We start from the raw sequence: 12,272 nt of genomic DNA on the forward strand, positions 1-12,272 counted from the left end.
ATTAGTGCTTGGGGTGGATTCAATAACTTGAAGGTAATGAGGAAGTGTGAAAGTAAGATCTTGCAGATCTTGTACTCAGGAGAAGGGGTCATGTGGTGACGTTGTGTCGATCTAGTGTGTCATGTTTTAATTTTGAGGTACACTGACCATTATGTCTGTAGGGGCTTTGATGCACTGTGGGACATCCATCACCCTCCAGAGTGCATTATGTGGTACTATGTCATATATCAGGGACATTATAGATGTTTCCTGTTAAAACCCAGCACAAAAAAATAAGTTCTTCCAGAGGTTACAACCCCAAAGGAGAAGGCTATGTATTAACCAAAAGAAAAAACCCAACAATGCCACCTTCAGCAGTCTATTCTGTCACTCAAGACATGGTAATTGGTGCTATAATGAATAATACTCTCAGGACCTTTTCATCTGATCAAATGAAAAGGCCTTTAAGAACTGAAAAACAATGTAGCGCGAAGAGCTATTTTAACTGGTGTGTGCACGCACCCCAAACACCAGATGCCACATCAGATTTACTGTAGCACTTGCTGGCTGTCCACCATTAGGCATCGATGCTTTTTGCTTTACCGGTACGCAAGATTCATTTGAGTGAATCTGTGTCTTTCAGTTTTCCTCCACCTTAACCACAGTTGGCTTGCACCTGCGTGTGAAGGCTGGCTAATGTACAAGTGGGATCGCTGCTCTCATCGACACCAGTGTGGCTTCCATTATGAAGCCCACATTGATCGTTCTTTGCCTCTGTAGCATCGGGTGTCCCCGGCATCTACGTCTGCCATTGCTGCAGAACGCCAACGAGCCCCCGGGGCCACAGGAGTTTTCTGTCTGCATCCTTTTTTTTTTTTGCGGTCAGATCTGTTTGGCAATTGCTAATGACCTGTCGTTTGTTCTGTGTGGTTCCCAGAAGGTCTGCCTTTGTGAGACACAGGGGTCAGAAACTCCAGCATTGGGTCACCAGACCCAGATCGTGCTGTCTGGTGTGCTGAGCTCTGCTTTGGTGTGTGTACTGGAGTCCTATCCCCCCCCCCCCCCCCCCCCCCACTCCGTCCAAGGGATATTACTCACCTGTGCCCGCCTCTGTCTTTTCCCCCACAAATGCACTTGACATTTGATCCCCGGAAGGGTCATGTGACAGTTGGCCGTTCCTGAACTGCTCTGCACCGCAACAGCAGGTTCGTTTTCACTTCTTGTCAGACACAAGGGCATCTTTCAAGCTAACTGAATGAATCCTTTTTTTTTGTCCCTCTGTGGTTAAGGTAGTATTACTAACAAACCTAAGTGGTTAAACATCAGTGGCTCTGACTGTGTACTTGAGTGTGTTTATTGTCACTGACTGCATTGTTATTGAGACACACAATGGATGCTATTTGGAAGGTTTGTCATTCCCCCGACCTCTCCATCCTTTGCCGAGGCCGAGTGCAGACACTCCCGCCGTAGATCACCGCCTGCCCAGGTAGCGGCCGCACCCCCCGGGGCGTCCATCGTCTGACCAGGCCGCCCGCGCCCTGCCGGCCCCCTCGGTTGACGGATGGGTGTTCTGAACCGGCGCGCTGCGGAGCGGAAAGGCTCGGTGTTTGTCTACGCGCGGCTGCGGTGTAGGCAAGGACCAGGAGAGATCCGTCTGGTGCGTCGCACCGCCTCCAGGAAGGGGCGGCGGCCGCCGTCTCGGGTCACCGTGACGATGCCCACACAGACCTCCTGCCTTTTCTCATTCATGCTCTGCTCGTCAGGCATCCTGGTCTCCATCTGTTTCTAGTGTCGGTTTCTCCTGGGTATATGCAGGCTGTGTTGCTTAAACTGCCAGTGTGTATGAAAGGTACTGTATAAATAAACTTGCCTCGTGCGTACAGTATGTGTGGTGAAGAAGCAAATATACATTTACTTGTCCAACACATTTTATGTTTATATAAAATAAATGTGCTTGTTGTCATTTAACTCCATGGTCTTAAGTTGTCAGATTCTTTTTGTTGTATTCTGTAAAATCAAATAATTACATAAATAATAATTATAATAATAAAAATAAAAACAATAGTTTTTATAAAAGTTTTTTATAATTATTTTATAAAGGTTTTATAAACAATATACAATAAAGTTCTCCCTCTTTTTCCATAAAAAAGGATTATAGTTGCCCTATCAGTTTTTTTTTTTTTTATGTGCTCTGAAGTTCTTCCCCAAATATTTTTCTCCCTCTCTTTTTCTTTTTACATTTTATCTCGGAACGGTAACTACAACAGTGTCCTAAAGAATATCTTGGCTTACATTTAGCATGCTAATCTTCATGAAAAAAAAAATCACAGAGCATCTAATGGCTAATGGTTAGCATGTTATACCGGCTTGGACTCAACAGAAGTGAGGTGTTTTTTATTTATCTTTAAATTAATCAGAACAGGTAATGCTATAAGTATCAGATAGGAAGGGATGTATGTATTACCCCTCAGGGCAGGTAGACATTTTTTTGAGGGAGAACTTTGACTCTAGAGTTCCTATATTACCGTGTGCCTGTGTACTGTTGTAAACACACTCAATCACAGACTGTGTGCAGGTCCCCACAGTGTGTTGCACATATGGGAAGACCAAAGGTCTTAAATACAATCCCTCCCACAGTCCTTCGCCAGACACATGACGCTTTTCTGATGTTTTGCTTTGATAATTCTGCACAGGTCCCCAAGCCCATGACTGTTTGAGACTCATTAATCTGCAGACAGTCTGGCTTCAGCTTCCACACAATCCCCCCCCCCTGATCCTGTTTCAATATCCCCGACGGTCTAACATGTGGACGCTTCTCACCTGAACAGGCTCCTGTTTGTGCAGGGCTGTGTGCTAATCTCCCCCCCACATTCTCATATCTGCTTCATTAGTGCGTTGCTTGATGACTGCTTGTTCCGTAACCTCGGGTCCGGCGCCGGCCACCTGGCCGAGGGGGCGAACGGCGGTGACGCGTCTCCTGCGCCGCCCTGCCAAGGCCTCTGCTTTCATCTTCCTCTCGTTACAGCGTTGGCCGCGATATTCGACACTCAACTGCACCTGGGGCTGATGAAAGTGCAGCGTCTACTGCCGAGCCTCGGGCCCTGCATCTAAGCTGGCAGGCGTCCGCTTCTGTGTTGGGCCCCCGAGAGGCCGATCTCTTGGCCCCGCGGCCCTTATAAATACCATGATGTAATGCATTATTCACTTGCCCCTCGCTGCCGGAAACCCAAGGGCCTTCAGTCGTGGATATCAATCTCCCGGGCTCTATCAGCGGAGCCAATATTGAAATTCATTAGGGGCGTTGGATGTTGTAAGCAAATCATCATTTAGGCAATTAGTCCTTAGTGAGACCTTTTAAAAGTGCGTTTGGGGGGCAATTGGTATGAGGCTATTATTTAAGTCCATAATGTGTTCAAGTGAGCTCAACCTTCTGGATGATAAGTTAAAGCAGTGGTTCCCAAAGTGGGGGGCGCGCCCCCTAGGGGGGGCGCGGAGGTATTGCAGGGGGGGCGCGGAGGTTGTTGGAAGTAAAACATGCGCACGTCGGTGGTGTACTGTTTGAAATCGCTAACTACTGGCGATCGACCGCTATCGCGGCATCAACCCCCCCCCCCCCCCCCCCCCCCCGCTCAACAAAAATTATTGGGCGCATGGGGGGGCACCAAATTATTCTCATCTACTAAAGGGGGGCACGACAGAAAAAGTTTGGGAACCACTGAGTTAAAGAATGCTGCGGTTGGAGTGTTGGGTGAGGGGGGGGGGGTGCATATGGTAAATCACTGCGTTGAGCAATAATATCATTTCTGTGGCAACATTGCCAGCAGTGTTCCTGAGTGACACAGCGGGCTCCTCGTTTGGCTCCTCATCCGAGATGAGTGAGTCTCATCCATTTACCTGGCAGCTGAAGGAAGTTCTTTCACTCCGGCTGTCACTTGGCGAGGGCTGACCATGCTGACTGGATGGGCTGCTTAGTGTCACTCGATACAGGGTTGAGCCAGAGGTTGGCCACGTGTCTGTGTCACCAGAGAGGACGGGGGAGGGCAGAGAGAGGGGGTCTCTCGGGGTTCTTAACGCTTAAATGCCATTCTCCAACAACAGGCTGGCACTTGAAGAAGGGATCTATTGAACTTTTGAACCAGAGGTGAGTCTGCATTACCTCACTTTGGCAGAACATGACGGCCCCCTTTGTGTGATATGGATGATAATTAATTTAGGCATGTATATTGGTTTCTTTGCTCATGTACTTGAAAGAATTGAATTTAGATGAGAGCCTTTGATGAGAAATTCCTACATCAGATGCTGTTCATACTGTATTATAGAGAAATGTATCATCCCCTGACTTACTCAAGTGCTGCATGTATTTATATCACGATTGCTTCAAAGAATATGAAAGGCTTAAATCCTTAAAAGGGTAATTAAGTCAGACTTCATTTTGAGAGAGGTAAAATTAACAATAATTAATTGAAAAATTATGCTTGAACAAATAAGTTTAATTAAGATAAGATGATTATCCTATGCATTCATCAAAAAAATCTGTTATCACATTTCAGGAAAAGTCAGCGTGTTCAAAAATTCCAAATGAATGTCATCCGTGCTATTATTTTTCTTCAGTACTAAGCACTGAATAATTGCTTGCTTAATTATAATTAGCTAGAGACTTATGCAAATTAATTCCATGAGATTTCAGTGGGCATACGTACTAACCAAGAGGCAAGAAGAATGATTTAAAGATCATCAGGCTGCAGCCAACACCTGAGTGTAATGACTGTGTATTTAGCCATTTATCCCTATGCACTTGTAATGTTTACTTGTAAACTGAATGTAACAAATAACTCAAGTTTACTTGAAATATGCAAAAAGCATTAACCATAATTGGGAGTTTGCTTGCTGTGCCCCACTGTCACTACACCCATCTATACCAGGGCCATTTGGTGCTGTTCTCCGATTAGGATGTCACCATAAATGACATGGGACATGGAACATGGGGCAGTTATCCTCTGAATGCCCTTGTCTCAGTACGGACAGACGTTTGAGAAGACGTGGCGTGGCGTGGCGTGCCGTGATGAGTCTCAAAGGCAGCATGCGTCGTTACTTCTTGTGCGACGGACGAGACCAGGGTGGGAAAAGGTGCAACGTTGGCCTTTTCACTTTTTTTGTGAGTTTCCTGCTCTGCCCACTCATGGCAAGCAAGGATATTTCTGCAACCCCGTTCCAGAACATTCACTGAAGCCGACTGTGCCACTGTGTTCTGGCTGCTTGAGTAATACCTCTTCTGTAGTGGAGTAGCTGAAGCAGTCAGTCCTGGTTTTGGTCGAGGGAACCTCAGAGTGCACTCAGAGCACAGAAACAGCCGTCCTGTCGTGGCCCTGAAGTCACGTGCGTTGGCTTTGTGTTTTTATCATATTCCATGTTTTGGGATGTGTTGGGATTATTGTGCATTGTAAGCTGTGGCATATGCATCAGGTGCATGAGCTCTGCACTGACCTAGTTTTGTCTCATTTCACCATGACCCTTTCCCCATTGTTCACTGTGTTTTGTCGGCTAATTTCCATTCCATTATAAAAATGCTGATTTTGGAACATTTTTCCAAGGTGCAGCACACAGGGCATGATGCACAGGTCATTAATGTACTTCCAACAGGGCCATTGGAGACTCTCCTAGTGAGCACCTCCACCTCCATTAACCACCTGCCTCCACACAATATGCTCAGTAACCACAATGGGCTTGTGTAAGTGGCTATTATGTAACTTTGTCATAGAAACACCAGAGGGAGATAATTAACCATGTGTTTTTGTGCTCTCTGTTTTGTTGTGTCTAGGTGTCTGGTGCTCTGATCCAGTCCTAGTAAGGCTGAGAAGGGGCATGGCTGTCTGTCCAGGCCTGGGCTTGTTGGGTCTTTGGCTATTGTTTGTCACAGCCCCTGGCTCACAGGGCCAAAGTTGTCCGGTGCACTGTGATTGTGTGGCCCAGAGGAGGGCTGTGACTTGCCAGAACAAGCACTTGAATTCGTTTCCGAATGGAATTTCCGCCGAAACGCGACTTCTGGACCTGCGTGGTAACAGTCTGCGCTGGGTGGAGCATGCAGATCTTGCAGGACTCGTCTGTTTGGAAGAGCTGGACCTCAGTGAGAACCTCATCAGCGTGCTAGAACCCAACGCTTTCTCCAGCCTGCTCAATCTACGCGTGTTGCGCCTGCGTGCCAACCAGTTGAAGCTGGTGCCAATGGGGGCCTTCTCACACCTCGCCAATCTCACGACTTTGGACCTCAGTGGGAATAAGCTGGTCATCTTGCTCGACTTCACTTTCCAGGATCTGCGTAACCTTCGAAACCTGGAGGTGGGTGACAATGACCTGGTGTACATCTCCAACAAGGCCTTCCTGGGCTTGGTCGGCCTGCAGGAGCTCACCATCGAAAGATGCAACCTGACCTCTGTCTCAGGTCAGGCCCTTTCCTACCTCCGTGGCTTGGTCACGCTTCGACTACGCTACCTCAGCATCGCCTTGTTGGAGGAACAGAACTTCCGTAAGCTGGGTGGTCTCCGGGGTCTAGAGATAGACCACTGGCCCTTCTTAGAGTACATTTCCCCACACAGTTTTCAGGGCTTAAACTTGTCCTGGCTGACTATTACCAACACAAACATCACCACAATTCCCACCGGTGCCCTCCGTAACCTTATCCACTTAGTACGCCTGAACCTTTCTTACAACCCCATCTCTGTTCTGGAGTCCTGGGCCCTACGTGACCTGGTCCGTCTGAAAGAGCTGCACCTTGTGGGCACCAAATTGGTGTCTGTGCAGACGTTTGGTCTGGGAGGCCTACAGCAGATCCGTTTGCTCAACCTGTCCAACAACGCTCTGGTAACGCTGGAGGAGTCGGCCTTCCACTCAGTGAGCACTCTGGAAACACTGCGGGTGGACGGGAACCCGCTGTCCTGTGACTGCCGCCTGCTATGGGTCCTGCAGCGACGCAAGAGCCTCGGCTTCGGCGGCCGGCCGCCGGTGTGCGCCACGCCCGTCGAGGTTCAGGGCAAGGCCATCAGCGCCTTCTCCGACGCGACGCTCCTCAACCACTTCACCTGCCAGCGGCCCAAGATTCGCAACCGTAAACTGCAGCAGCTGAGTGCTCGCGAGGGCCAGGCGGTGTCGTTCCTGTGCCAGGCGGAAGGGGAGCCGGCGCCGGTCATCTTCTGGATCTCACCCCAGCGCCGCCGCATCACCACTAAGAGCCTGGGCCGCGTCACAGTGCTCGCGGAGGGCACGCTGGAGATCCGGTACGCCCAGGTGACGGACAGCGGCACGTACATCTGCATCGCCAGCAACGCCGGAGGCAACGACACCTACTTCGCCACGCTGACGGTCAGCGGGCTGCCGCTGGATGCGGCCGTCACGGCGAATCGCACCTACTACGTGGGTGACCTCAATGACACAAACCAGAATGACACGCACGTCTTCCTGAAGTTCACGTTAGACCTCAAGACCATCCTGGTGTCCACAGCCATGGGCTGTATCACATTTCTGGGTGTGGTCCTTTTCTGCTTCCTTCTCTTGTTCGTGTGGAGCCGTGGACGTGGACAGCACAAGAACAACTTTTCAGTAGAGTACTCCTTCCGGAAGGTGGATGGCCCCACAAACAGTGGAGGTCAAGGAGGGGCTCGAAAATTCAACATGAAGATGATATGAAGGTGTAAAACACTATGAAGACAGGGTAACTAAGAACAGCACGGAAGAGTTTGTTGTATGTATTTGCCCTTCAGTTTTGAAGACAATTTTCAGAGTCACTTTTACTGTAGTCACTGAGATGTCAACTACTGATGTCCTATATCTCTACATATTTCAACATATAAAGAAATAAGCCATGATTAAACAGTAATTCTTACAATTATATAACAATTGCTTCAGCAATTTAGCAACGTATGCTCTGAAAGCTCATACACGATATCTCATTTAATTATAGAGACCAACAAGGAATATCTGTTGGCCTTATTGAATAACTGTACAGCAGCACAAATTAATATTTAAATAATTAGAAGTGTTATTACAAAAACCTGTGAAAAAAGTAGGTTGTCTGACATCTGAGCACATTCTAATACTGTAGGTGCATTATCAGAGGTGCTCTCTGACTGCCAAGGAATTGCCAAAATGTTATAAAGTCCAGCTCAGAGGTTTGGTGATGGGTGTTGAGTTGGTCCAGACCAGGACGGGGCTTGTTTGGTGCTGTTTACAATGACAGCAGCAGCATACACGGTTTGCACTGCCAGCCACCAATTAAATGATGATGTAGACAATTATAGAATGAAACCCACTTTGTTATGCCCAGTGACTAGTGTCACCTCCTGAGGTGAAACTGTTACCAAGTTCTCATAATGCTGCGTCCTAATTGTGATAATTGATTTGACATCCTGCAGACTAATCTGCACAAAGGCAGTGGTGTTGAAATGATACACAAAGCACATTTACTGTTTTCTTACTGCAGAAAAAAACCTTTTATCTGTTAATCACCAATATTAGCAGTGTGATATTTTTATTGTATAAAGATGTTCAGGTATTTGTAACTGTATATATAGCTGTTTGTGTATAGTGTTTCTGTGTCTAGTTTTGTCATGTTTTGATAGGCTTTTAAAACACTATTATATTTTATTGTGAGAAACATTCTGAACAGACAATGCAGAAGGTATTAGTTATAAACATTTTTTTCCTCTGTTTTCCTTGAAAAAGTATATATTGTGTTTATAATTAATAATGTCATATGGCCGACAGTATGTATAAATGTAACTACGGTGCCCATCCCTGCATCCAAAATGATTTAACTAAGCTACACTACTGCCCTCAGCTGGTGGGAAGTATTTAATATCACAGGGTATTCGAGCATGAACCCTTCTAATATATTTCCCCAAAGCAGTAGAGTTATTGTCTATGTATAGGCTCTGTATCTCATAAGCTGAATTTTATACTAAGTGGAGACTACTGTGTATTATATTGCTTTTTGCCATTAAAAGCTTAGTTGAAGATATAACAATGGACTACACTCTAAAAAGCAAATGTTCCAGGTTACTAAAATAATAAAAAAGGTTTATATTTTTAAAGACTAATCATCTTCACACCATGTTTTGAACAGAATGGAAAGACTGTCCAAGTTGGTTTTATTCTTTCACTGTACATTCACTGTTTATAAATGTGTGTATCCTAAAATGTCTTTGCTGTCTTCTGTTTATGCTTACAAACATTTCCAGTTCCTTGAAGTTATAGTAATGCTAAATTCAGCACTAAATGAATGCCATCTTAATTTATTGTCAGTAAGTTCTCCAAAGAAATTTTCAAATGAAATGTCCAACCAAATGGTTCATTTCCAACCCTTTTTCTCTCTTCTTCTAAGATGAAGTGCGAGATCATGGTTAAGAAATGCATAGTCCACTGGGTCAGGCATGTGCACTAGATTGCCCAGATTTAGCTGTTCAGTATATTTACACCTTAAATTTTGACTTTGGCTCCAGTTATATAACCAGTACAATTTGAAACAGTTTGTTAGACATTGGTGAGTATGAATGTATTGTTTAGACTCAATGAGAAGTCTTAATCCAGTTCTTTCTTATATTAATAATTTTTGTATGTTTGCTTTTTCTCTTTGATTGGCTATCCAAACATATCCACCAATTAGAAACCTATGTGTCTTAAACAAACACATTCTGTATCCTGATTGGTCAGTAGAAGGGTTTCCTTTCAGTTTCCTTAGGGTATAGCTGACATTTTGGCCTTCCTATCTGGTTAAGGAAGGTTAAAAGATGAGCAGACTTCTAATGAGTACATAAATACAGGACTCGTTTAGCTAAGAACTTAAGTCTTAGGTAGACTTTTTGAATGTGATACTCTTTTTGACACGCACCATGCATATATTAGTTGACTAAATAAACATCACATTTCCTGAGTGTGAATCAAGTAAAAACATATGAAAAATAACACAAAACATGTCTGATAGTAATTAATTAAAATGAAAATTAAATTCAAATAAAAAAAAATGTTACACCAAAAGTCAAAATAAAACCAAAACTGAAATGAATCACATGTCTTGAAACACAGCGAATCACACCAAATGTTCAGAGAGATAAATATTTCAGTATTGAAATGTTCTGGAGTAGTCTCTTAGCTATTTGAGTGCAGGTCTCTGGAGAGTCAGAAGAACAGTCCACCATGTGTACACATGCTGTTGTTTTGGCTAAGAATTCCAAGCTGTGGCCTGGTGCTTCTGTTTAGCCTCCTGAGTATTTGTAGCCAAGATGCTAGTTGAACACTTGACACACTTCTTAGCAAGCAAGAGAAGTGGGGCAGGCCACTGCATGATTGTTTACTGTATTAATGACAGTGTGGTTCAGATACAGCAATAGGTTGTGCACTGTAGTCTGATAATGATAATAATGAAAAAGAGAAGTTATCTAAACCTCTACTGTTTCACTTTTAAAGAGATAATGCTCACAGATTAAGTTATTATTCAACAACTGTAGTAAAAAAATGAATATGTATATTTGAAAATGTACAATATAATGGACAATAGAGTACAATGAATGCAATTCAGATTATATTTACATGTCAATGTCTGGAATGATATTGCTTATTACTGATACATAAAATGGCAATGATGCGTGAATGAATGTCTCTTCTTAATGTTCATAGCATCTTTATCACTTTTTTTAAAGATGTAAAGAAAACTGATCTCAAAAAACAATAAAATTAATAATCAATCATTTCAATGTTTTGTTTATATTTAGTTTGGTAATAAATAAATTAATTCAAGCTGCGATTTTAACTGACATTAAGTTAGAGACGTTTAAAGTTTAGGAGTAATTTCTGCCCTGTGTAACATCAACTTTGTAATATTTTAATAATTTGGTTGCAGGGGAAGTAATTCAAATTAGGCTACATGTTTATCTGATCTGAGGATTTGTTACTTAGGTGGTTAGTGTAACAAGCATGTTAAGGTGTATACAGCAGTACTAAACTACTACATGTATAGTGTTTTTTTGTGATCAATAGTTTTTATTTTATCTGCATCAAACAACAATCAATATAAGAGGAGGACACAGGGCTGAGGAGTAAATAGAAGAGTGAATCAAGAAACCCCCATTTTATCCAAGCCAGCGTTACATCATATCACTATGGTTCATCAATGTACAGAAAAAAACCCCTTTGGTTGGTTGGTTAACACAGTGTGTTAAAGGGGCACTAAAACCCAGAAGCCAGACTCTGTACTTCTGTGAGACTGAGTTCATTTAGTTTGAGGATGTGAAGACCTGATCTAAAAGACAAAGATGACAATCTGTACTGCTTTACGAGTTCCCCTTTTCTCTTCTTTCTTCTGCTGAGCTTTTGCTCATGAGGGGAACCAGAAGAAAAAAAATACCAAAAAGAGCTCAACAGAGATGAAGGCAGCGTGGCAGAGTGCTGGACCACGGAGAAGGTGCGTGAGCTTTCTGGCTCTCCTGGGCGATCTCCTAATATGTGTTGTGCATACAGAACGTAACTTGGAACCATATAATGAGTCATAATGCAGGTATGAGGGTAGTCTTTACTACAATAACAAAACCTACCTGTGTTGTTCTCTGGACCATGTCTAGATCAATAACAAGGCCTACACATGTTCTATGGATCATATCTAGATCAATAACAAGGCCGAACATTTCTAGTTCATGCCAGTTAGCAAAAGAAACCCTAAGAAATTCCCTAAGGATTTAAGTTTCTAGGCTTTATCTAGGGATCTAGGTGTTTTTAAAAAAGACTTATAACAGCAATAACAACAGAAATAATAATAATAATAATAATAATGTGATTATTATAACTAATAATGATGATGATAATAATCTTTCATGTTTTCTGTCTAAGTGCCTCTACATAAATGTACTTAAATTGACATCTCAAGCCCAAATCTACATCTGGCGTCATCTCCAGCATGGACTCACCTGCTCCTCAGAGCAGTTCTACTTCTGTGCTCTTGAGTGGTTTCCACCGTCACTGTCGCCACCTGTCGCCACCTGTCCACTGTTTGGCTTCCTCACTAGGGGTTTGGATCGCAATTGTTTAATAAACCTGCTTTGTGACTATGTGTACTGGAACGGCACTACACTACTAAAATTCAACTAACTACTACTACCACCACTTATACTAACAAATATTCTTCTGGAGCCGCTATGCATTATAGTCTCCATCAGATCTTCTTTAGCCCGTTTTAGTCAGCACATCCTCGATATTTATTTACAAAAGATTACAACCAAAACCACCATTTCACTGCTAAACAGACTCAGGAG

General features: G+C 43.8%; 1 protein-coding gene across 4 annotated transcripts in view; it reads left to right on the forward strand.

Annotated features, from left to right (window-relative positions):
* The window catches only part of lingo3a (leucine rich repeat and Ig domain containing 3a), a 20,407-nt gene extending 9,758 nt beyond the window's left edge, over positions 1-10,649 (forward strand). For 3 of the 4 annotated variants that reach the window (XM_077024571.1, XM_077024570.1, XM_077024573.1), the window contains exon 2: positions 5,798-10,649. In XM_077024571.1, coding sequence (XP_076880686.1) covers positions 5,842-7,659 — 1,818 coding nt within the window. In that variant the 5' untranslated portion in view covers positions 5,798-5,841 and the 3' untranslated portion in view covers positions 7,660-10,649. Of the gene's footprint in view, positions 1-3,757; positions 4,121-5,797 lie in introns of those variants that run through there. The other variant, XM_077024572.1, reaches the window with a different exon arrangement.
* The last annotated feature ends 1,623 nt before the right edge of the window (positions 10,650-12,272 follow it).

The sequence above is a fragment of the Brachyhypopomus gauderio genome, chromosome 12 (assembly GCF_052324685.1).
Source record: "Brachyhypopomus gauderio isolate BG-103 chromosome 12, BGAUD_0.2, whole genome shotgun sequence".
Lineage (NCBI taxonomy): Eukaryota > Metazoa > Chordata > Actinopteri > Gymnotiformes > Hypopomidae > Brachyhypopomus > Brachyhypopomus gauderio.